A 24,025-nucleotide genomic window follows, 5' to 3' on the forward strand; every position below is an offset into this window, starting at 1 on the left:
AGTTTACATGTTCAAGGCATAGACAGTTGTGATGTATTTCTTCTTTTTTTTTTTTTCAAATGGTTTTCCTCCTCATTGATAGGCAATTTAAGTATCTATATTTCACGGTTACATTAACAGTTGCTGTGGCTTCTGTTTTTCCCGTTGAAGAGAAAGCAAAACTTTTAAGTTAGGATGAATGAAGCAGCGACTGTTGTTTTTTTTTAGCAGTAGATTTAACAAAGCAATGACGGCATTTTTGAAGAACAAGGCACAATGCATAAGTCTCTTAGTCATTTTAAAAGAGGAAGTAGTTTTGTAGAGTGAAAGAGGGATGTCAGAGGAAGGTAATCAAGGAATTGAAATAAGAAACGGAATTGATATTTCGCCTCACAGAGGTCGATATATATATATCTTCATTTTCAGACTATGGTAGTCTGCTTTACGTCATATAAGAGCAGATGTCCGAGATATCATTGCAGTGAACCTTGTATGGGCACTGCGATGCGAGGAAACGCCAGGAACAGACAAAGGAAAGGTTTCACTCGCTCACATCCTTTCCCTGGCAAGTTTGTGCAGTGTACCGGAACCACAGTGGACTATCTACAACCAGGCCCCACAGACCTTTCCGTGAGGTTCCCCGGCTGATTCATACGCCCTGGTTCAAAGATATTTATTGGTGTCTGCAAAGAAGAGACTCGAGAAGGTTTTATTTTTCTGTGCACACTCAGCCCGGCCTGAGGGATCGGTAGCTCCAGTCACTGACGCGGGAGGAGGAGGAGAGAGGACAGAAGAAGATGAGGTTCATATTATGATGCTGGCTATCATTGTTCCTACACGAGAGGAGAGCCTGGTCACACGTGTCTGTCTCCGAGGGAGCACGTCTATGGCTGCTGTGTACTGTAGCTGCAGGAAGTACGATAAGCCAGCCATCCCGACGTCTTGCCAAGCTCTGATATGTTCTATGGATACGATCTGGTTCAAGCTCGTGAAACAATGGATGCTGGAAGATGATATATCAAATCTTGAAATTACTTCAGTGTTAATGAATACAGAGACTGTGTCTGTGGATGTGTGTGTGTGTGTGTGTGTGTGTGTGTGTGTGTGTGTGTGTGTAAAAGTAGGCCTTATTTCGAGGCGAAGTTGTCCAAAGTGATGTTAAAGATCTAGGATAAGTTAGTGGTAGAGAGGCTGGTTTTGATGCTAAGAGAATCTTATGTAAGCTTTCCATGACCACAGATTAATCAGGAGTACGCAGCGTGAGCTGAATGTACTCATTTTGTGGGAAGAGTCGTGATAATGGCATAAGAACCAGCAGGATGGTTCTCTGAGGGGGAGAGGTTCGCTGTGTGCATCGAAGTACTCTCCTTTTGTCGAGGTTATTGATACACAAAGAAAGAAGTATTCAATTGTTTTGGGAGTGTATAGAATGCGAGATGACTTTTAGAGTAATATTGTTCATCCAACATATAGTCCTACGGCTACAATAAATATTACAGTATCTCTTCAAAGGAAAGTAAAGCTGAGAGCAACGAGATGGTTGAAAGGGACGAGTGAAAGTGTTGGTCGTGCGGAGTCAAGGTTGGAGGCCAGGAATTCATCTACGGTGCACCGTAGAGAGTGGATGGAGTGGTGACGCCGTATGAACCACCGCCGACGCCAAAGCCACTACCAGTTCCGACGCCGACGCCACCAACGCCGACGCCACCAACGCCGACACCAGTTCCAGCGCCAACGCCACTGTCGCCGATGACCTGTCCGCCACCTTGAGAGGCGGCTTTAAGGGCGTCTTGGAGTTTCTCACCGGTGGGCAGTGTTGGGTTTTCGCCATCTTTATACGAGACGAAGAACACCTCTGGAGTCTCTTGTTCTCCTCCTGGCACCTTGGATAAGTTCCTGATCCACCTCTGGTCGCTTGTTGAGGACGTAGACAGTGTTCGTCTGCTTTGGCGGTGGCACGACAATGGGTTTCTGGCCTAGTGCAGCCGATGGGGTGTGAACGAATATAACATTATGTTCGACTCTTGGTGGAGGAACTGGCGGTCGTGGACCCACGATGGGTGAGGATGGAGGGGCTCTGTAGACGAACAGGTTGCGAGTGACCTGAGGAGTGACGCAGCTGCCGTCCACATGACGGACCTGGCCTGGAGCACAGGCTCCTCCAGAGAAGCCAGAGCCGCCTGAGCCAAACCCGGATCCACCCGTGGCGAACCCGGACCCACCTGTAGCGAACCCGGATCCACCCGTAGCGAACCCGGATCCACCCGTAGCGAACCCGGATCCACCCGTGGCGAACCCGGATCCACCCGTGGCGAACCCGGAGCCACCCGTGGCGAACCCGCCTGTAGAGAAACCAGAACCACCAGAGACGATCCCAGAGCCGCCCGAGGACACTCCTCGACCTGAGTGTTCTGGAAGGCCGTAGCTCGTGAGTTTTTCGGCCGCGACGGCCGCGATCAAGGAGACGAGTATCTGCAACATAAGAAGTTGATGGGTTGAATCTGGTTAGGACAATGTACGCAATGTCATGCAACAGAGACGCTCATAAGGATACGGAATGCCTGGTAAACTGAGAGGTGCTGGGTGGAAAGGGAGAATGTAAGTCCATTAGCATTGCAAATGTGAGGAGGTTGTTCTTATTGTGAGGAGTTGTTTCTTACACGGGTTGAGGCGCTTCGTTGTCGTAGCTGATTCAGTTCACTATCCTGCTCGTTTATGTTTTACGTCATAGTTGACGTATTTCTATTGATCGTTCATGCTCTAGGTCATAGCTGACCCACTTCAGTATCCTGCTTGTTAACGTTCTATGTCATAGTTGACCCACTTCACTATTCTGCTGGTAGATATATATATATATATATATATATATATATATATATATATATATATATATATATATATATATATATATTTCACGAGTTATATTTTTGAGGAGAAGCATTGACTGCGGGTCACTGTAACAGTGACCCTACTGGTGTGAGGGCGTGTTAGAATGTCAACAATGAGCAGCAAAGCATTTTCACACCAGTCTGGTATTGTGGTGCTTCCCTGTGTGATGAATCGTGGTGTAGACGGCATGGTTGAGAGTGTGTAGCCAGGTGCTTCCTCCTACCATTACCAAATTTTGTTTTTGTCATACGTATTCGCCATTTCTCGCGTGAGCGAGGTTAGCCTGAAGAAGAGAGGACTGAGCCTTAGAGTGAAAATCCTCACTTGGCCCCCTTCTCTGTTCCTTCTATTGGGAAAGTAATTTGCAATTACCAAATATCTATTATTCTTTCTTTCTTCAATTTACCATTAAGCTTATATCTGATATGTTCCGCAGAGCCTTCTACTTGAACATGGCTACAATGGCACGTTATTTGTGAGTTGGAGAGTTCGTAATTGATGCTACGAAAACTGTTTTTTCCCCCTTTTTCCCCCCAGTTTCTCCTATGTATTCCCCACCTGCTTATCTACTGTAGCCAGCCTAGCGATACTGAGAGATGCCCATAAGTTCGAAAGTCAAGAACTCGACTTGTGTTGAACTAACAATATGTAACAGATCTAATGATTTTGAGCTAGCGTAAGCATGGCAACATGAACGAAAGGTGTGTGTATTATATTCTTTTTCATTATTTCTTTGTTACAAAAAAAAGCTGTTGACACAGTCATCAATTTTGCAACATCATAACCCTTAATACCACGCCTCATTATGATATAGTCAGTGTTTCTACGACAACCAGTACCACACAACCTCTACCTCTTAACCATTACTAGTATTCTCTCAGCACCACAAACCTCTCACATACTACAGGTATTCTCACAACATCACAAGATGAAAGCCATTCATAGTTTTCCTGTAGCACGACACATACGAAATAGAACATTCACATCACACAGGACCGTGCAGAATGTGGGTAGTATTGGAGGGATGAGGCCTGTTATAGCGGTGAGACGAAGACAGTTGCACATCTAACTAGACGGATTACTGATATGGCCTGTGTCGTCGTAATTATGGTTTTCTCTGAGAATATTTGTCTGGCATAAACTTATGGTATAAAGTTCTTATCGTTCTTCCCCGAACGACAGGATGGGTCAACAAAGTGGGACCGGCTCGTGCCAAACACTGCATCACTCAAGAGTTGTGCTCGCACACCAGCATCACACTCTACAGCCTAGTTGGTCACTGTCGAGGGCTGGCTAATATTGTGGTTAAGTTCAGCACTACACTAATACAGATGAGACACACAAGAGAGGTGTTTGCAGGACTCACCAGGAGCTTCATGGTGGAGTGTGATATGGAAGTGAAGCCGGGAGTCCTTATATATAGTGCCGCTCTCCCTGGGTCCAGCTAACCTTGGGACGAGTTCTTTAAAGCATACACGCCAGCCATGTACCTCTTTACCTCATCTTTCCAGTAATTTTGCATATAGCGGGTTGCGCGCTCCAACATGTCCTCATTCTTTTAATGTCTGTTACTGGGGTCTAGTCTAGTAAAGTAGAGGAGGTGTAAAACATTAATGACAGAAGGAGATGCAAAATGTAAAATGTAAGATGGCAGGTTTAAGAACCGAGCTGTGGGGTACATCTAAGAATTGTGCTAGCTGATATTTCGTATGAGCTTTGAGCTAAAAGAATGTCCTGAGAACAGTCACCATGCACAGCTTGTGGGACCACAGCCTAATGGAATGCTCTGAGAACTTACGGGCTGTTTCCGGGAACTTGAGTGAAAGAAGAACGACTAAAGACGTGAGTTTACAGACAGTTCGTGAGAACATGAGGTAATGTGTGTTACTATTACTTAAGTTCAAGTAATCGTGGTAAAGTAACTGCTCACTCTTGTCGAAGTTAATGTGTTTATACTAAAGGTGAGGAAATGTATCTCATAAATCTATCTCCTTTAACATACATTCTCGTTTGATGGGAAAGTGTTCACTGTTACTGAATTTGTTTCATGTTACGCAAGTCACATGAGGGAGTCACAATGAGACACTTGAAGAAGGTGATAAAGCATTTGCAAGTTGCGGGAGTCATCGTAGAGTTATTTTTTCTCTCCCATGACTGTCACATCATCCTGCGAGGAAGAAGGTTAAGCGATCTTGAGAGCGTCACCTGGACTGAATACATAACTGGCTCAAGATTCAGTAGGTCCTTAAGTGTGGTTCATTGTGTATATTCAAATATCTTTTTTTTTTTTCACGTAGGTAATTCATATACAAGTAAGAGGACACTAAAGTACTTTGAAAATGATAAGAATACAAATGATTTGAACTCGTCATATTATTGATTAGGTACATAATTTTACTGCTAGAATAAATATTACAGTATATCTAGGGTGGGAAGTCTGGCAAAAGGAGGTAAACGAGTAAGGGGGAACGAGTGAAACTGCAAGTCGTGCAGGTCAAGGCTGGAGGCCAGCAGCAGACAATGCGGGTGATGCTGGTAGGATCATCTAGGGTGCACTGTAGACCGGGGATGGGGTGGTGACTCCGTATGAACCACCGCCTCCGCCGATACCGACGCCAACGCCACCACCGACACCACCACCGCCAATGCTGATGCCACCTCCAACGCCACCCCCGCCGATGACCTGTCCTCCTCCTTGAGAGGCGACGCTGAGGGCGTCCTGGAGTTTCTCGCCGGTGGGAAGAGTCGGGTTGTCGCCTTCTTTATACGAGACGAAGAACACCTCTGGAGTCTCTTGTTCTCCCTCTGGTACGTGGATGACCTCCTGCTCAACTTGTGGTCGCTTTTGGAGGACGTAGACGGTGTTCGTCGTCTGAGGTGGTGGCACGACAATGGGTTTCTGGTTTACGGCAGCCGATGGGGCGTGAACGAAGATAACATTATGTTCCACTCTTGGTGGAGGAACTGGTGGTCGTGGACCTACAATGGGTGAGGATGGAGGGGCTCTGTAGACGAACAGATTGCGAGTGACCTGAGGAGTGACGCAGTTGCCATCCACATGACGGACCTGGCCTGGAGCACAGCCGCCTCCAGAGAAGCCAGAGCCGCCTGAGCTAAAGCCAGAGCCGCTGGAGGAAAATCGGGAGCCACCTGCGGCGAACCCGGAGCCACCTGCGGTGAACCCAGAGCCACCCGCGGGGAATCCAGATCCACCCGCGGCGAACCCGGATCCACCCGATACAAAACCAGATTCATCTGAATCAAACCCGGAACCGCCGAAGGAAAGTCCTGGACCGGAGGGTGTTGGATGGCTGTAGCCGCCGAGTGTGTCAGCTGCGACGGCAGCGATCAAGGAGACGAGTATCTGCAACATAAAACGTTGATAAGTTACTTTCGGGAAATTCAGACATTTCATGCAACAAATTGGCTCCTGGAATATAGACTGCTGCTGGTTACAAGAGGCAATGTAAAGGAGGAAGGACAATTCTTAACCGATACAGTTGTTGATGAGTTATTTCATGAAGAGTTGTTTTATCTTTTGAGATGATGTCTAAAGGGGACATCAACATCGCCCTTGATCCATCTCGTCATTAGACTGTGTTTCGAGACGTCGCACAAACGTGAGGTACTTTCAGCAGCAACTCTGACGGAAAACTAATGTCTCTCAAGTGATCCTCTTGTTGCGGGAGTGTGTGTGAGGAAAGCTAACGTGAAGGACCAAAGTGCTCAGGTCTCCACACCTGCCTGCCTGGTGTTGTGATGCTGCTCTACGTGACTGGTTCTGGTCTAGACAGCTCTATCGAGGGTGTGTGGTCAGGTGTTCCTCCCTTCACCATGGCCAGATTTTGGTTTATTTCTCACTCAGGATGTAAAGAACAAATACATGTTGTGTGCCAAAGCAGTTTATGTCTATAATGACCTTTGGGTGAGTTTCCTTGCACACGGCTGGAATAGAACGTCATTCGAAAATTGGAAAGCTATTGCAGAAGCTATGAGAAATAGATTCCTTCCAGATCCCATTCTGTATCATCAACCCACAACACACAGTAACCAGCCAAGAGGGAAATGATAGTTTGCGTTTCACAACACACCAACAGCACCGTCCACCCAGCCAGATATGTCACATATCGTTATTTGAAAATGCAACATGATCTGCATATGTATTGATATTCAGGCATTGGAGGGAAATCAGCAAAACTATATTGAACCAACAGTTTTAGCCCATAAAGTGATTTCAGGTGACGTGTGCCAGGCAATATGAGCGAAAGAGGAATAAAGAAAGGTAATCAGCGTGTATATATATCTGGCAACTCTCATATCATAGACCAATAAACAGTGCAAGTGGCAGTCTTTGTTCGTGGAGGTTTTGTGAATTACTTGCTGATGGTATAGTGATGAGATCCATAAGGCTCCTCCTCCCCTTCACACAGTGGATCCATCAGAGGTTATTATCAACATAAGGACCGATACCCATCATCCATTGCCAACCTTCACGAAACGCCAGAGCTCTTACTCACTACAGGTGTTCGTCAAACACCACAAACCTCTCGCCCATCACTGGTGTTCCAACGACGACACAAACCTCTCACCCATTACCGGTGCCCCCACAACACAAATATTAGGTCACCCATCACTGGTTCTCCCACAACACCATAAAACTCTCACGCGTTCCAAGTATTCCCCAGCATCATAAGATGAAAGCCATTGATAGTTATTCTGTAGCGCGACATGTATTAAACAGAACATTCACATCACACAGGACCGTGCAGAATGTTGCCAGTATAGGAGGATGTGGCCTGTTGTAACGATGAAACGAAGACAGTTGCACATTTAACTAGACGGGTTACTTGTATGGCCTGTGTCGTCGTAACGCTCCTCTCCAAGAATATTTGTCTGGCACAAACGTATAGTACAAAGTTCTTCTCGTTCTTCCCCGAACGACAGGATGGGCCAACAAAGTGGGACTGGCCCGTGCCAAACACTGCATCACTCAAGAGTTGTGCTCGCACACCAGCATCACACTCTATAGCCTAGTTGGTCACTGTCGAGGGCTGGCTAATATTGTGGTTAAGTTCAGCACTACACTAATACAGATGAGACACACAAGAGAGGTGTTTGCAGAACTCACCAGGAGCTTCATGGTGGAGTGCGACTGGGAAGCCAAGGCGGGAGTCCTTTATATACAGCGCCGCTCTCACTGGGCCCATTTAACCTTGAGAATTGATATCTGTAGCACGGCCCGCAGCTCACCAGCCTTGTACTCCAGCTTTCCAGCATTCCTCTGGGGTCACAGAGCTGCATATAAAAGCGGACCTCCCCCCCGTGTGCGAAGCCAAAGCTCCCTGAAATTGTGACTAGGGAGAATATATGAATATGGAAGAGTGTATGTTACCGAAAGGTCAGCTTAGGGGATGGATCACAAGCGATGGTACAATAGCTCAGAGCATATGCACAGGTAACTGCAACACACACACACACACACACACACACATACACACACACAGAGGAATTAAGACGTAGTAAATATATACAAATTTAAGAGGCGTGGTGCACGGGTGATAGCTTCTCTCTCTCTCTCTCTCTCTCTCTCTCTCTCTCTCTCTCTCTCTCTCTCTCTCTCTCTCTCTCTCTCTCTCTCTCCCAGTAACAAACAAACAGTAATTCTGCACAGGCCTCAGTGACGTAATGTTTAGTGCCACTAACCACAGATCAACATGGGCGTCACCGAGACTCAAATCAGCATTGGGTTTGACTCTAGGTCGCGGCTATTGGCTCACAGCCAATCCAAGGTGTTCATCCTCCTCCAGGGATTGGTTGATCAATGGATACATGGCTCAGGTTAGTGTGTGTGTGTGTGTGTGTGTGCGTGTGTAAACACATGGTACAAATATATAAGGTTAAAAGACGGGGCAACACAGATGCAAAACTCTCTCCGCAACACACGAAAAAGAAATCAATATATTAAAAACACACGTAAGGTGAGGCATATCTTTTTTCACAGTTACATTAAATCCTTGCACGGAATCCCGTTCACTGTTACTGAAAGTGGGTCAATGCATTCACTGTTACTGAAGGTAGGGTAATACATTCACTGTTGCTGAAGGCAGGGTAATACATGCACTGTTACTGAAGACTGGATATTGTTACTGAAGGCAGGGTAACGTGTTTATTGTTACTGAAGGCAGGGTAACGTGTTTATCGTTACTGAAGGCAGGGTAACGTGTTCATTGTTACTGAAAGCAGGGTAACGTCTTTATCGTTACTGAAGGCAGGGTAACGTCTTTATCGTTACTGAAGGCAGGGTAACGTGTTCATTGTTACTGATAGCAGGGTAACGTGTATATTGTCACTGATGTGTTCACGGTTACTAACGATAGAGTAATATGTTCACTGTTCCTAAAGATAAGATTATATGTTCACTGTTACTCAAGAGAGTCACTAACAAGGAGTAAGTCTGGTGTTGCTTAAGCACTGGGAAAAATGTGAGTCATGAAAAAACTAAACTAATCTTTCTCTCTCTCTCTCTCTCTCTCTCTCTCTCTCTCTCTCTCTCTCTCTCTCTCTCTCTCTCTCTCTCTCTCTCTCTCTCTCTCTCTCTCTCTTATATATATTATTATCATCATTATTATTATTATCATTATTATTATCATTTTTATTATTATTATCAATATTATTATTATTATTATTATAATCATTATTATCATTACAATGATCACAGGGGCAAGTCTAACAATTTTTGTTAAGAGCTGAGGATGAGGCTTTACCCCAAGCGACAGATTATGTGGCCAAAGTCGAGACACCAAGACTCTGTGGTTCTATATAACTACAGATAAACACATCCTCTGATCTTTCTCTCCCCCGCTCTCCCCTTGGTCGTTGTGGTGCAACCTGTCTTGCGCCATCGTCTCGTACCTAAACATACAACTATCCCCAGACTTCACTGGGTACGCTGGTCGTTTACCTGGCGTGCTAGGTGCTACAGATGCCATTGTAGCATCTGCCAGGCTGCAGGTTTACCGTCTTAGACCTAAGGAGAACAATAATGACAGGTTTTGATAGTACAACAACGTCGTCCGTGTAAGACTCAGTACAAATAGAGGGATCGGCCTTTGTTCTTTACGTAGCTGGGGGGAATATCACAACGGTATATAAATTAGAATTTAGTGTGGTGTCATTTTAAAACGTGTTTGATATTTTTTTCTTTTCCCCTCCCTTCTTTTCTTCCTGATTTATGTGTTTTATTTCTTATTTGTTCAGCTGTGCTCTGTAAAGTTACATGTGGTTCTAGTTTCTCATTTTCATTTTCTTTCTTTTTAGACCTAGCCTTCAATATCTGCATGGTTGTTCCTCTTTACCCCCAACATCTGCAAGGCTGTCACTCATTACCCTCAACATCTCCACAGTCGTCCCTAACTACTCCAACATCTGCAAGTCTGTCCCTCATTACCCCCAACATCTCCACAGCTGTCCCTAACTACTCCAGCATCTCCACGTCTGTCTCTCATTACCCCAACATGTCCACGGCTCTCCCTCATTACCCCAACATCTCCACGGCTGTCCCTCATTACCCCCAACATCTCCACAGTCGTCCCTAACTACTCCAACATCTCCACGTCTGTCTTTCATTACCCCCAACATCTCCACAGTCGTCCCTAACTACTCCAGCAACTGCACGTCTGTCCCTCATTACCCCAACATCTCCTCGGCTGTTCCTCATTACCCGAACATCTCCACAGTCGTCCCTAACTACTCCAACATCTCCAAGTCTGTCCCTCATTAACCCCAACATGTCCATAGTTGTGTTTAATTACCCCAACATCCCCACGGCTCTCCCTCATTACCCCCAACATCTCCACGGCTGTCCCTCATTACTCCAACATCTCCACTATTGTCCCTAACTACTCCAATAGCTGATTTGTCCTCAAGTCCACCACCGCTCTCATTCTCACCGGTTCCTTAACCTCTTTAAACTCTGGGGAGACGAACATCAATTACTTCGAAATCCATCAGCCACGGAATCAGCAAATTTCCTTTCACTCTCTTATAAAACTGGTCACCCTCCACTTACTTGCCCAACCTCACGACGAGACATTTTCGTCTTTTTATAGTTACTGGTCAAGATTGCCGCTTCCCCCTCTGTACGAAAAAACATAAACAATAGTTCATTTGTTTTAAGTGCGACAAGTAGAAACTACTGTCATGTTCAAGATGGCAATAAAGAATACTGGTTAATTCTCAATAAAATTAGCTTTATTTTGAGAGATGTTATATCAAGAAGTATGGCTGTCTTGAGCATTAAACCTACAGACGATCACTGTCTTCAAGATCTGCATTGTAAACCAACTTTACATCCAACAGTTGTGTTATAAATCATCAATGTCATCCATATTCATACCATAAACCATCAAAGTCTCCAACAGTTATATCATAAACCATTAAAGTCTCCAACAGTTATATCATAAACCATCAATGTCTCCAACAGTTATATCATAAACCATCAAAGTCTCCAACAGTTATATCATAAACCATTAAAGTCTCCAACAGTTATATCATAAACCATCAATGTCTCCAACAGCTATATCATAAATCATCAATGTCTCCAACATTTGTATTACAAAACATCATTGTTTCCACCATTCATATCATAAACCATCAATGTCTCCAACAATGATATTATAAACCATAAATATAACTCCAACAATCATATCATAAACCATCAATGTCTCCAACAATTATGTCATAAACCATCAATGTCTCCAACAGCTATATCATAAATCATCAATGTCTCCAACATTTGTATTACAAAACATCATTGTTTCCACCATTCATATCATAAACCATCAATGTCTCCAACAATGATATTATAAACCATAAATATAACTCCAACAATCATATCATAAACCATCAATGTCTCCAACATTTACACTTATAAACCGTCAATATCACCATCAATGCCACTTATAATCACATTACAAAACTTTCAAAACTCACCAGCATCACTATCACTAACCATCAATATCTTCACCATTACATCATGAATCTACCACGTCACCAACAGTGACATCATAAACCACTGAAGTCACCCACATCTATATGATAAACCAACACAATCTCCAACACATCGACGCTGCAATGTGCACTCACTATTGCCCACATTAGACCGCCAGTATGAGTTAAATTACTGTGCCCACTCCCAGCGGAACCACGGCTGACCAACACTGCCACAAGTAACACAACTGACAACCATTATAACACGAGTGACAACCATGACAACACAAGTGACAACCATGACAACACAAGTGACGACCATTACAACACGAGTGACAACCATGACAACACAAGTGACAACCATTACAACACAACTGACAACCATTACAACACGAGTGACAACCATGACAACACAACTAACAACCATGACAACACAACTGACAACCATTACAACACAAGTGACAACCATTACAACACAACTGACAACCATTACAACACGAGTGACAACCATGACAACACAACTAACAACCATGACAACACAAGTGACAACCATTACAACACGAGTGACAACCATGACAACACAAGTGACAACCATTACAACACGAGTGACAACCATGACAACACAAGTGACAACCATTACAACTACGTTGTTAGTAGTTATTCACAATCGTATTACTTAACTGCTCCACCTCTTCACTGCTCCCCTGATGTTGTAAACCTAAACTGACTTGCTTTCTCTGTAACTATTGTATCAGATTGACGCATCGGTCGTTACTACAGTGGAGAGCAGTCACTGGTTACACCTCTGTCCTACGAAAAGAAATTGCCTTTGATATTATAAGAAAAAAATCACAATTGTCTCAAATATCATACTCATGAGACTGGTGTTACCGGACTCCTCACGCTCAAGTAGAGGAAAGTCACCTTTGTTGAGGCTGTATCATTGGGAGTATAGTCTCGTCAAAGAACTTCTCACATTAAAAGAGTCTCCATTTCCCCTGCTACTGGAAGCAGCGCAGTCTTTGGGCTGCAAGAGCCATCAGAAATATCCTTGGTAACACCGGGAGTCTTTCACAGAAAATGGTTTAGCCATCATCATTTACCTTCAACCAACAGAAATACAGAGATAATTTCCAAACCCGGGTTAACGGGTGTAAAAGATTGGAAGGATTGGGAAATAATTCCGATTTGAATGTAATATCTGTAGTGCACATTTTTTTTGTGTGTACTAATGATTGATTTATGGGGAGAAAAAAAGATCATCGAAAAGATATTACCTCAACCAGAGAGCACTTTATTTTGACCTGAAGATATCTACGCACAGCAGGTCGTATTTCGCTGATCAGTTGTGTAAATACACTCTCTAGCCCCGGTGGTTCAAGCGTATCAACAAGGTTTAACTAAATCTGCCTTCAATCTCCAATTTTGGTGCCCTTAAAACTATCATCCATGCAGGACCTGTACGTACTGATGGAATGCATACGGTAATACCCGCTAAAGAATCGCGGGAATTTTACTTGCTTACAAGTGTCAACCAATTGTCTTAATGCTTTCGTCTAGACACTTGGTACGTTAGTGAATAAATCCAGATTTTGGAATGACATGGATTTCAAAGAGTCTGGATTTGAAGATAATTACTCTACCCCAAAGTCTGTTCTATAGGTAGTTCATCGTCTAAGCCACACATACAACCTTTGGTAACTGGAGGCAATATGTGAATTCGTAATTACCAATAGAGTCATCATTCTCTTTGGGACATATCACAACTGCTCTCAGAGATTGATAAACAGAAGCGCAGCACTTCGGAAGCTTCTCTCGCAACCAGTTGCCTTAGCTAAACTGGTACATAAAGAAAAACCACGCTCATATTTCCGTTGGGACCGCAGTAAATATCTAGATACCATTACTATCACAGATAGAAGGAGAACTAAAAGATGAATCTTCGATGGTACACCCGCTCCCAGAAGCCCAGCGACGAGCTGGTGGAACTACCTTCCTTCCCCCGCGCTTGGAGACCAAACACTGATACCTCTTGGAACAAAGCATAGCCCGCGCACTGATTGCCACCTGCCGTCTCAGACCAACGGTGCTTTCAAACCTTTCGCCACAGTACCTCCCGTTCAAGGCCACAACCCAAGTCACTGTTACCTGCAGACGCGAAAGAAAAACCCGCGCTACAAAAACCTCCGCCGCAAGGTCGCTGTGCAAACCTGTGTTGCCTCTAGATAAAAACAAATCCCACGAGAATTGAGAGTCATTCTTCTAAACTCTCGGACAGACTGAGTCACACAAAGACCACTACAGGTCACTGATAACCATTATTCATGCCGAAAACTGCTTTCCATAGGTCCAACCAAACCCACCGATGTTTTTTCAAGAAGCCACACAAAGAAAGACACAGGACTGTCCCGTATGATAAATTTCCAGAGCCCCGAGAAGGTAAGGTCTACTTCGGGTTTACTTATTGGACACATCGAAGCTACATGTTAACTCAGGTAGCTGAGTGTCTCAACCAGACTACGCAGATCCCAGTGGCACCCACCACTCACCTTGACTCGACGTCTGCCTGACCGTGCATTACTCCCGAAACTTGCCAACGTCCTCCGCCCATGAAAGGATCTCCTCCCTCCTTTACCACATAGATTACGACAATCTCCGAAGAAATTCAGTCACCTTTAGGGATGGTACCAGGGGCGGCGTCGTGAGTCACCCACAAGAATGACCTCCTTGGGCAGCGCTCCCTCCAGGTGGATCCGACGTTCAAGACGGCTTCAGCCTCCTTGACCTGTCGTCTCTCACTCCTAGTTTTTCCATGACTCTCGCATCGTTCCAGTGCTTAGTAACTGGACTCAGTTTTTAACTGTGATAACCCAGCCTCTAGCAACAGTGAACACATTGCCTTCACCTGGTTTAACCGTGAGAATAATACCCTACCTTCACTAACACTGAACATATGATTCTGCCTTCAGTAACAGTGAACACATAGCACACGCAAGGAACCATATGCAACTGTGAAAGAAATGGCTTCACCTTAAGTGTGAACTCTTTATCTTCTTTAATAATGGAAAATTACCTGGCCATGATTAACAGTGAACGCTTGAAATTTTTTAGAATACCAAACAGATGAGGATAACCTGCTAGACCAAGTTCTCAGAACTGTTCATTATCAAATGGTCTTAGGCTCTGTCCTTTAGCTGAGCTTCTCAGGAAGCCTTCGGTAAAATCTGAGTCTCATAAAAACGTCCGTGAGCTTTTTAAGTTCTCTAAATAGTCAACTATAATTCTTTGGAACCTTTCCTTTACTTGAAGTTTTCAGAAACCGTGCTTTAGCTCGGAAATCTCCGTTACCTTAAGTTCTGCTACCACTGTCTGTTGGTTCAGATTCACAAAACTGTTTCGTTAGCTCAGGATCTAAGATACTCCTTGCTCGTTCAGGTTCTCGAGGGTGTACGAATGACCAAAATCCCCACAAATTGTCCGTTTGTGCTTCACAATAATAATCCGTTGGCTTAAGTTCACAGATATCTTAGTTAACTTAAGGTCTCAGAAAACTCGATTTAGCTCAGATTTCTTAGGCAGTCCGTTAGCTCAGGTTCGTAGACTTCGTCCATCACCGCAGGTTTTCAGATCTCTCTGGCAGCTAAGGTCTGGAAGGAAAACTCGAATACTCTGGTTGTCAGAACTGTCCGTTGGCTATCTTTCTTAAAACCATCCGTTTCAAAAAACTTTTGGAATTCTTCGTTCGTTCAAGCGTTTGATAGATTCGCTTTTTTATCGTTCTCAAAATCTATCCTCTTCCTCTCGTTCTCAAAAACCTCCTTTACCTCAAGTTTTCAAAAACCTCCTTTACCTCAAGTTCTCAAAAACCTTCTTTACCTCAAGTTCTCAAAAACCTCCTTTACCTCAAGTTCTCAAAAACCTCCTTTACCTCAAGTTCTCAAAAACCTCCTTTACCTCAAGTTCTCAAAAACCTCCTTTACATCAAGTTCTCAAAAACCTCCATCACCTCAAGTTCTCAAAAACCTCCTCTACCTCAAGTTCTTTAGAACCGTCCGTGAATTCAAGCTTTCAGGACCATCCATATCCTTTAACTCCTAGGACTTTCTCAATTCCTGAAGAGCGTCCGTTGGCGCTTGTTCACAGAACCGTCCATCTCATATCCAAAGATGGTCAGGCTTCACATCTCATTAATAGGAGCAACATATGTGTGTGTGTGTGTGTGTGTGTGTGTGTGTAATCAACTCAAGTAATTTGTAATAAACTATTTGTACGTACTTGAGGGAGATATACATCATCAGGGCATCATTAATTCTTTCTGTCATACACTCTCATGAACATGATTCCACCTTCACTTGCTCCCAGACTTCGATGTCTTAGAGGCATTGATCTGCGGCGGTACGCGGCCCCGCGACCCCGCGCGCAAAAACAGAAAAGGTAGCTAGAAAGGTGGAGTACGGAGTCGCAAACTGGGTCGGTGCTATGGAAAACTGGTTCCAAGGTTAGCTGGATCCAGGGAGAGCGGCACTATATATAAGGACTCCCAGCTTCACTTCCATATCACACTCCACCATGAAGCTCCTGGTGAGTCCTGCAAACACCTCTCTTGTGTGTCTCATCTGTATTAGTGTAGTGCTGAACTTAACCACAATATTAGCCAGCCCTCGACAGTGACCAACTAGGCTGTAGAGTGTGATGCTGGTGTGCGAGCACAACTCTTGAGTGATGCAGTGTTTGGCACGGGCCAGTCCCACTTTGTTGACCCATCCTGTCGTTCGGGGAAGAACGATAAGAACTTTATATACTGCCAGGGAGCCAAATATTCTCAGAGAAAACCATTATGACGACACCGTTACCACAGGCCTCATCCCTCCTATACTGGCAACATTCTGCACGGTCCTGTGTGATGTGAATGTTCTGTTTAGTACATGTCGCGCTACAGGAAAAGAATCAATGGCTTTCATCTCGTGATGTTGTGGGAATACCTGTATAGCATGAGAAAGGCTAGTGATGGTGTGGGAACACAAAACATGGGTGATATCTTCCTTGTGTTACGGTAACACGAGTCATGGTTGAAAGGTTTATGTGTTTCGGTGAAGGATGGCAGTGGATGAGTGGTACAGGTTGTTGTAGCAGCGCTAGAAATGCCTAAATGATGTATGGTGTTAAAGGCCGTAGTATCAGGAAACTGCCAACGTCAGTTCTTTGTTCCTCAACATCAGCGTTCCTCTCACACTCGTGCACCAAGAGCGTCACTGAGACAAGAGCCCGAAGTCAAAGTTTCTGTTCTCAATAACTCTGTCTGAAGGATCCGGACACAACAACTTGCCGAACAGTGAAATGGATCGAGAGCGAATGCAGCTGTGCCTCAACCAAGGATAAAGCAGCTCTTCATATGATAACCCAATAACATTAATATTGCTAAACTTTATCAGTTCCTCTTGTCTTCCGTGGCAGCCCATATTTTGTCATGTCTATACTTTCTAAATGTAACTTAGTGACTTCTTGTGTTTCAGATTCTCGTCTCCTTGATCGCGGCCGTGGCGGCTGACACGCTCCAGACCTACAGCCTTCCAACACCCTCAGGTCCAAGACTTACCTTAGGTGGATCTGGATTAGTCTCCGGCGGCCCTGGAGTACTCGCGGGCAGCTCCGGGTTTGCCGCTGGGGGTTCTGGTTTTGTCTCTGGTGGACCAGGGTTCGTCACGGGAGCCTCTGGTTTCTCTGGGGGAAGTTGCGGTCCAGGCCAGGTCCTTCACGTGGACGGCAGCTGCGTCACACCTCACGTCACCCGAAACTTCTTCGTGTACAATGCCCCACCAACGGCGCCGATCGTGGGTCCACCACCGCACGTTCCTCTGCCAGAAGTGAAACATAATGTTATATTCGTTCACGCCCCCGAAGCTGTCGTGGACCATAAACCCATTGTCGTGCCACCACCCCAGCAGGCCAACACCGTCTACTTCCTCCACAGGCGACCACAAGTGGATCAGGAGGTCATCCACGTGCCAGAAGGAGAACAAGAGACTCCAGAAGTGTTCTTCGTCTCCTACAGAGATGGCGAGAACCCAACTCTTCCCACGGGTGAGAAACTCCAGGATGCCCTCAGCGCCGCCGCTCAAGGTGGCGGTCAGATTATCGGCAGTGGTGGCCTTGGCGTTGGAGCTGGCATCGGCATTGGAGGAGGCATTGGTGCTGATTTTGACGATGGTGTCGGCATCGGCATCGGCATTGGCGGAGGCGGTGGTTCGTACGGCGTCACCACCCCGTCCTCTCTATACTCTGCACCTTAAATGATCCTGCCAACATCAGCCACACTGCCTGCTGCCCTCCAGCCTTGACTGCACATCAAAGATTTTCACTTATCCCATTCAACTCCCTTCCTCTATCTACCAGACTTTCCGCTTCTGATTATTGTAATATTTATTCTACTAATAAGATTATATTTTTCAGTAAACAAATATGAGAAGTTCAAAATATCTTTTATTCCACATACTTCCAAAATGCTAGAATACTCGTATACTTTTGTATGACTAATCTTGACTCAAGAAGAACAAGTTCCTTTGAAGGCACATAGTAAACCACACTCATAGATATCCATTCTCCTGGATCTTGATCCAACATTTACGATTCTTCTCATAAGGGGACGTATTAAGGTATATGTCGTAATGAAAAATGGAATCGAAGATTATGTGGACGTCTTTCCTTCCATTACTAAGTGATGGAACTGCATAAACTTCACTGCAAACACCTGTGCGTTGGAAAACATTTGTTCTGTTGACACCTGTTGCCAAAATTGGGAAAGTAAGGTTCTGGTTGGTTGAGGTCATATCCAAAATGTGTTTTGGGAGGTCCGTGTGTGGGCAGTGTAGTGGTGGAGTGCCTGTGTGGACTTGATTCTGTTGTGGATCAGTTTTCGAACACTTTGAATACTCATGACAGTAGTAATAAAGGACGAAAAGATGAGAGGGGGAGGAGTTATGGAACTTGGATGGTTCTGGGTTGGGTAGTATGTTGGAAAGTTTCAGATAATTGGGATTTTGTTGTGTAGATAAAGCAGATGAGGATATTTGTGAGTACTTGGACTGCATTTGGGTTAAAGTTGTTTATGTGGGAGTTTAATATCATGTTAAAGACACTTGTAAGTGAACTTTTCAAGGTCTTTATTCAGATGGTTTTTGAATGTGTGTGGGTGTGAGGGATGGGTGAGCAGTTTCTAAGGGGAGGTTTCTTTCCAGACTTCTTCTGTTTAGGGGTTGTAGCTGCGTCGTAACTACCTAATGTCTCATGCGTATGTCTCTGTGTTGTTTGGGAATAGGAATGTTGCTATTTTAAGGTAGAAGTGTTTTCATGGGTTATGTGGATTTTCTGAATGGTACCCTAGACTTAGTTGGTGTTCGAGTCTGTCTAGGTTCCCATTGTAAATTGACGTAGTTCTCTTCGCTTTACATCTCCTTAATAACCTTTCCTTCATCTTCATTTATATTCAGGTCGAAGTCCGTAACTTCTGGCAAGTATTTATAGACGTAGAAGAAAAAAGAAAATGGTTCCAAAGCAGTAGAATTCTGCGACAATCCACTGGTGATCCCAACCATATCGTTAAGGCTCTATTGACATACGTTCGCTGTTCCTTCTTCCACTAAGCTCATCTTCTACCAAACGAATGACTATTTCCCTCGTATCTTCAAGGTGTTTCCAGCTTCGTAGTCAGGTTCCCAAATGCTCTCTGGTAGTCCAAATGCAAACAGTCTACTCGGTCTTGTCTTTTTCCCAGAGAGAGAGAGAGAGAGAGAGAGAGAGAGAGAGAGAATTATTCTTCCATAAACAAATGATAAGCACGTAAATCAAGAGTAAATTGTCAGTTTGAAAGAAGTGGAGCTCTCTAAGGTGCACCTCCTTCTCAAACCGTCATTAGTCCCTCCCTACATGATCTACAAATACCTCCCACACTGCAGGTCGCATGGTCATATCATAACACCCTGACACTACTCAAGCGACGACTGACACGCGACATGACGCCACACGTACAAATATATTGGCTCTTTGAGCCCAGAAGGTCTGTATCTCCGCGAAGATCTGCTGTCACTCTGTTAACCCAGGGATAGACATGATCCAACCGAGACCCTCCAGCAACCCTGAGTGGTTAAACCACCTCTGCTGAGCGGAACTCCAACCAAAGTAAGTATCGCGTACACGAGACAAATGACTTTTATTATTCAGAGGACTAACAGCAACAGAGAACCCATTCAGAACACCAGTTTGAGTCACCTCTGCAACTAGTTCCATCGTAGGTGTTTACAGTGAAGTTTATGCTGTACCTTCAGTTAGTGATGGAAGGAAAGACGATAAAAGAAAGAGAAAAAAAAAATTCCAGTTGTCATGATTATAACTGATAGTAAGAACGAAGCTAACACGGTCAGATATAGAATCTCATACACCATCTTACAGGAAGAATGGTCGTGTTGGATCAAAATCCAGGAGACTGGCTATCTAAGAGTGCGGTTCATTGTGTGCATTCGAGAGAACCGTTCCTCTTTGGTTGAGGTTCGTCATCTACAAGTACAGACGTGTTCAAACAATTTGAAAGTATAGAGAACAAAAGATGATTTGAACTTCTCATATTGTTTAATAAATATATAATCTTATCACTCGAATAAATATCACTATATAACAGAAGAGATAAGTTTGGCAAATACAGAAAGTTGATTGAAAAGGACGAACGAGACTTGAGAGTCGAGGCTGGAGGGCAGCAGGCAGTGTGGCTGATGTTGGCAGGATCATTTAAGGTGCAGAGTATAGAGAGGACGGGGTGGTGACGCCGTACGAACCACCGCCTCCGCCAATGCCGATGCCGATGCCGATGCCATCGTCAAAATCAGCACCAATGCCTCCTCCAATGCCGATGCCAGCTCCAACGCCAAGGCCACCACTGCCGATAATCTGACCGCCACCTTGAGCGGCGGCGCTGAGGGCATCCTGGAGTTTCTCACCCGTGGGAAGAGTTGGGTTCTCGCCATCTCTGTAGGAGACGAAGAACACTTCTGGAGTCTCTTGTTCTCCTTCTGGCACGTGGATGACCTCCTGATCCACTTGTGGTCGCCTGTGGAGGAAGTAGACGGTGTTGGCCTGCTGGGGTGGTGGCACGACAATGGGTTTATGGTCCACGACAGCTTCGGGGGCGTGAACGAATATAACATTATGTTTCACTTCTGGCAGAGGAACGTGCGGTGGTGGACCCACGATCGGCGCCGTTGGAGGGGCATTGTACACGAAGAAGTTTCGGGTGACGTGAGGTGAGACGCAGCTGCCGTCCACGTGAAGGACCTGGCCTGGACCGCAACTTCCCCTAGAGAAACCAGAGGCACCCGTGGCGAACCCTGGTCCACCAGAGACAAAGCCAGAACCCCCAGCGGCAAACCCGGAGCTGCCCGCGAGTACTCCAGGGCCGCCGGAGACTAATCCAGATCCACCTAAGGTAAGTCTTGGACCTGAGGGTGTTGGAAGGCTGTAGGTCTGGAGCGTGTCAGCCGCCACGGCCGCGATCAAGGAGACGAGAATCTGAAACACAAGAAGTCACTAAGTTACATTTAGAAAGTATAGACATGACAAAATATGGGCTGCCACGGAAGACAAGAGGAACTGATAAAGTTTAGCAACATAAATGTTGTTGGGTTATCATATGAAGAGCTGCTTTATCCTTGGGTGAAGCACAGCTGCATTCGCTCTCGATCCATTTCACTGTTCGGCAAGTTGTTGTGTCCAGATCCTTCAGACAGAGTTATTGAGAACAGAAACTTTGACTTCGGGCTCTTGTCTCAGTGACGCTCTTGGTGCACGAGTGTGTGAGGAACGCTGATGTTGAGGAACAAAGAACTGACGTTGGCAGTTTCCTGATACTACGGCCTTTAACACCATACATCATTTAGGCATTTCTAGTGCTGCTACAACAACCTGTACCACTCATCCACTGCCATCCTTCACCGAAACACATAAACCTTTCAACCATGACTCGTGTTACCGTAACACAAGGAAGATATCACCCATGTTTTGTGTTCCCACACCATCACTAGCCTTTCTCATTATACAGGTATTCCCACAACATCACGAGATGAAAGCCATTGATTCATTTCCTGTAGCGCGACATGTACTAAACAGAACATTCACATCACACAGGACCGTGCAGAATGTTGCCAGTATAGGAGGGATGAGGCCTGTTGTAATGGTGTCGTCATAGTGGTTTTCTCTGAGAATATTTGGCTCCCTGGCAGTATATAAAGTTCTTATCGTTCTTCCCCGAACGACAGGATGGGTCAACAAAGTGGGACCGGCCCGTGCCAAACACTGCATCACTCAAGAGTTGTGCTCGCACACCAGCATCACACTCTACAGCCGAGTTGGTCACTGTCGAGGGCTGGCTAATATTGTGGATAAGTTCAGCACTACACTAATACAGATGAGACACACAAGAGAGGTGTTTGCAGGACTCACCAGGAGCTTCATGGTGGAGTGTGATATGGAAGTGAAGCCGGGAGTCCTTATATATAGTGCCGCTCTCCCTGGGTCCAGCTAACCTTGGAACCAGTTTTCCATAGCACCGACCCAGTTCTCGTCCCCGTACTCCACCTTTCTAGCTGCCTTATTTGCTTTTACGCGGGGTCACAGGTCCGTGTACCTTCACGAACCTTCGTCTCTGGAAATCGACGTTTTTGTGCATTGAAGTGAAATAGTGAATGCAAGGGGAAACTCTGGTATTATTCAATAGATCGTATGACAGAAACGAGAGATATCGTGATGGAGCCGTAATAGATGTATATTTACCTTCATTATGTACGGTTAGGTAATTCCAGATACTATACCAATCGCACACACACACACACACACACACACACACACACACACACACACACACACACACACACACACACACGCACACGTATAAAAGCTCGCGCGCTCATGCCGGTCATTAGATTGTGACCCCTTGCTAACGGCGGATGCGATCTGGTTGTGGTGGAACGCCTCTGGTATCGTGGGCTCACAGACGGTCCTAAGAGGATAAGCTAATGGTCAGTATTGAGACTTTTGGCTGACGATCCATTGTGAGAAATTAAGCTAGCAGACAGTTCGTAGAACTTGCGTTATAGGGGACGACGGTTCTGAGAACCTCAGCTGAAGAATGATTTATGAGGCCATGAGCTCTCAGACGATGACAGGAACTTGCGTTCAAAAAAGGGCAGTTCTTCGAGCTTCATCTGACTAAAACGTTCTGAGAGCTGTGAGCTAACGTTAGGGCAGCCCTGACACCTCGAACTAGCAAACTATTCATAAGAACTAATGCTCACGGACGATTGTGAGAACCTGAGCTGCTGGACAATTCCTGATATTTTAAGCTAACTAACAGTAGCTCCTGAAAGCTTATGCTTAGAGATACGTTAAGCTAACTAACAGTAGCTCCTGAAAGCTTATGCTTAGAGATACGTTAAGCTAACTAACACTAACTCCTGAAAGCTTATGCTTAGAAATAATTTTGAGACCCTGAGAGATCTTGGGATAATGTTTAGTTTTTGAGTGGCATTTTCTGAGAACTTTTGCTAATGGACGGATCTAAGAACTTGTGGTTTGTGGACAGGTTTGAAAAACCTATGAACAAATGGAGGACTTTTAGAAACCCGAGCTGAAGAGAATATGAGAACTTGATCTTATGGAGAGTTACTAAGAGAACTTGAGGTAGCGGAGAGTCCCTGAGAACGCGAACTTAAGAGAACTCTAAGAACTTGGTCCTTCGGATAGTTCCGAAGAACTTGGGCATTTGCAAAGTTCCTGAAATCGTGATGTAGACAGTTTTATTAGAGGAGGACCAGAGAGTGCGGACAGTTTGTGAGAAATTGAGCTTACTGGTAGAGTCTGAGAACTTGAGTTCAAGGACAGTTTCTGAAAATCTGAACTTACCAAAAGCTTTTGAGGACCTGAGGAAACATACAGTGATTTTCCCCTCAGAACTTGAGTTTGCGAACAGGGTTCTTAAAGCTTGAACTTATAGACAGTTACTTATAACTTAAGCTAATCGTCCGTTCCAGAAGAACTTGAACCTATGGATAATTTATGAGAACCAGGGTTTATATGGACTGCTCACGAGAACTTACGTTTTACGAGGAGGTTTTGAACTCTTAAGCTA

General features: G+C 44.9%; 3 protein-coding genes and 1 pseudogene across 4 annotated transcripts in view; 1 reads left to right on the forward strand and 3 right to left on the reverse strand.

Annotated features, from left to right (window-relative positions):
- The window catches only part of LOC139762444 (uncharacterized), a 31,767-nt gene extending 13,437 nt beyond the window's left edge, over positions 1-18,330 (forward strand). Inside the window, exons 1-2 of one of the 2 annotated variants that reach the window (XM_071687337.1) lie at positions 16,376-16,437; positions 17,370-18,330. In XM_071687337.1, the coding sequence (XP_071543438.1) occupies positions 16,426-16,437; positions 17,370-18,146 (789 nt within the window). In that variant the 5' untranslated portion in view covers positions 16,376-16,425 and the 3' untranslated portion in view covers positions 18,147-18,330. Of the gene's footprint in view, positions 1-16,375; positions 16,438-17,369 lie in introns of those variants that run through there. The other variant, XM_071687338.1, reaches the window with a different exon arrangement.
- On the reverse strand, positions 1,376-4,261 carry LOC139762439 (uncharacterized; annotated as a pseudogene).
- Positions 5,224-8,199, reverse strand: LOC139762440 (uncharacterized). Its single transcript, XM_071687333.1, has 2 exons — positions 7,997-8,199; positions 5,224-6,232 (listed from the first exon to the last, which is right to left on the reverse strand). Exons 1-2 carry the CDS (start codon positions 8,006-8,008, stop codon positions 5,414-5,416), a joined length of 831 nt encoding a protein of 276 aa, XP_071543434.1. The 5' UTR covers positions 8,009-8,199; the 3' UTR covers positions 5,224-5,413.
- A 2,129-nt stretch (positions 18,331-20,459) lies between the features above and the next one.
- Positions 20,460-22,442, reverse strand: LOC139762446 (uncharacterized). The gene is made up of 2 exons (XM_071687339.1): positions 22,342-22,442; positions 20,460-21,411 (listed from the first exon to the last, which is right to left on the reverse strand). The coding sequence occupies exons 1-2, from the start codon at positions 22,351-22,353 to the stop codon at positions 20,635-20,637; spliced, it is 789 nt and encodes a 262-aa protein (XP_071543440.1). The 5' UTR covers positions 22,354-22,442; the 3' UTR covers positions 20,460-20,634.
- Positions 22,443-24,025: the final 1,583 nt, after the last annotated feature.

This window comes from Panulirus ornatus, chromosome 43, assembly GCF_036320965.1.
Source record: "Panulirus ornatus isolate Po-2019 chromosome 43, ASM3632096v1, whole genome shotgun sequence".
Lineage (NCBI taxonomy): Eukaryota > Metazoa > Arthropoda > Malacostraca > Decapoda > Palinuridae > Panulirus > Panulirus ornatus.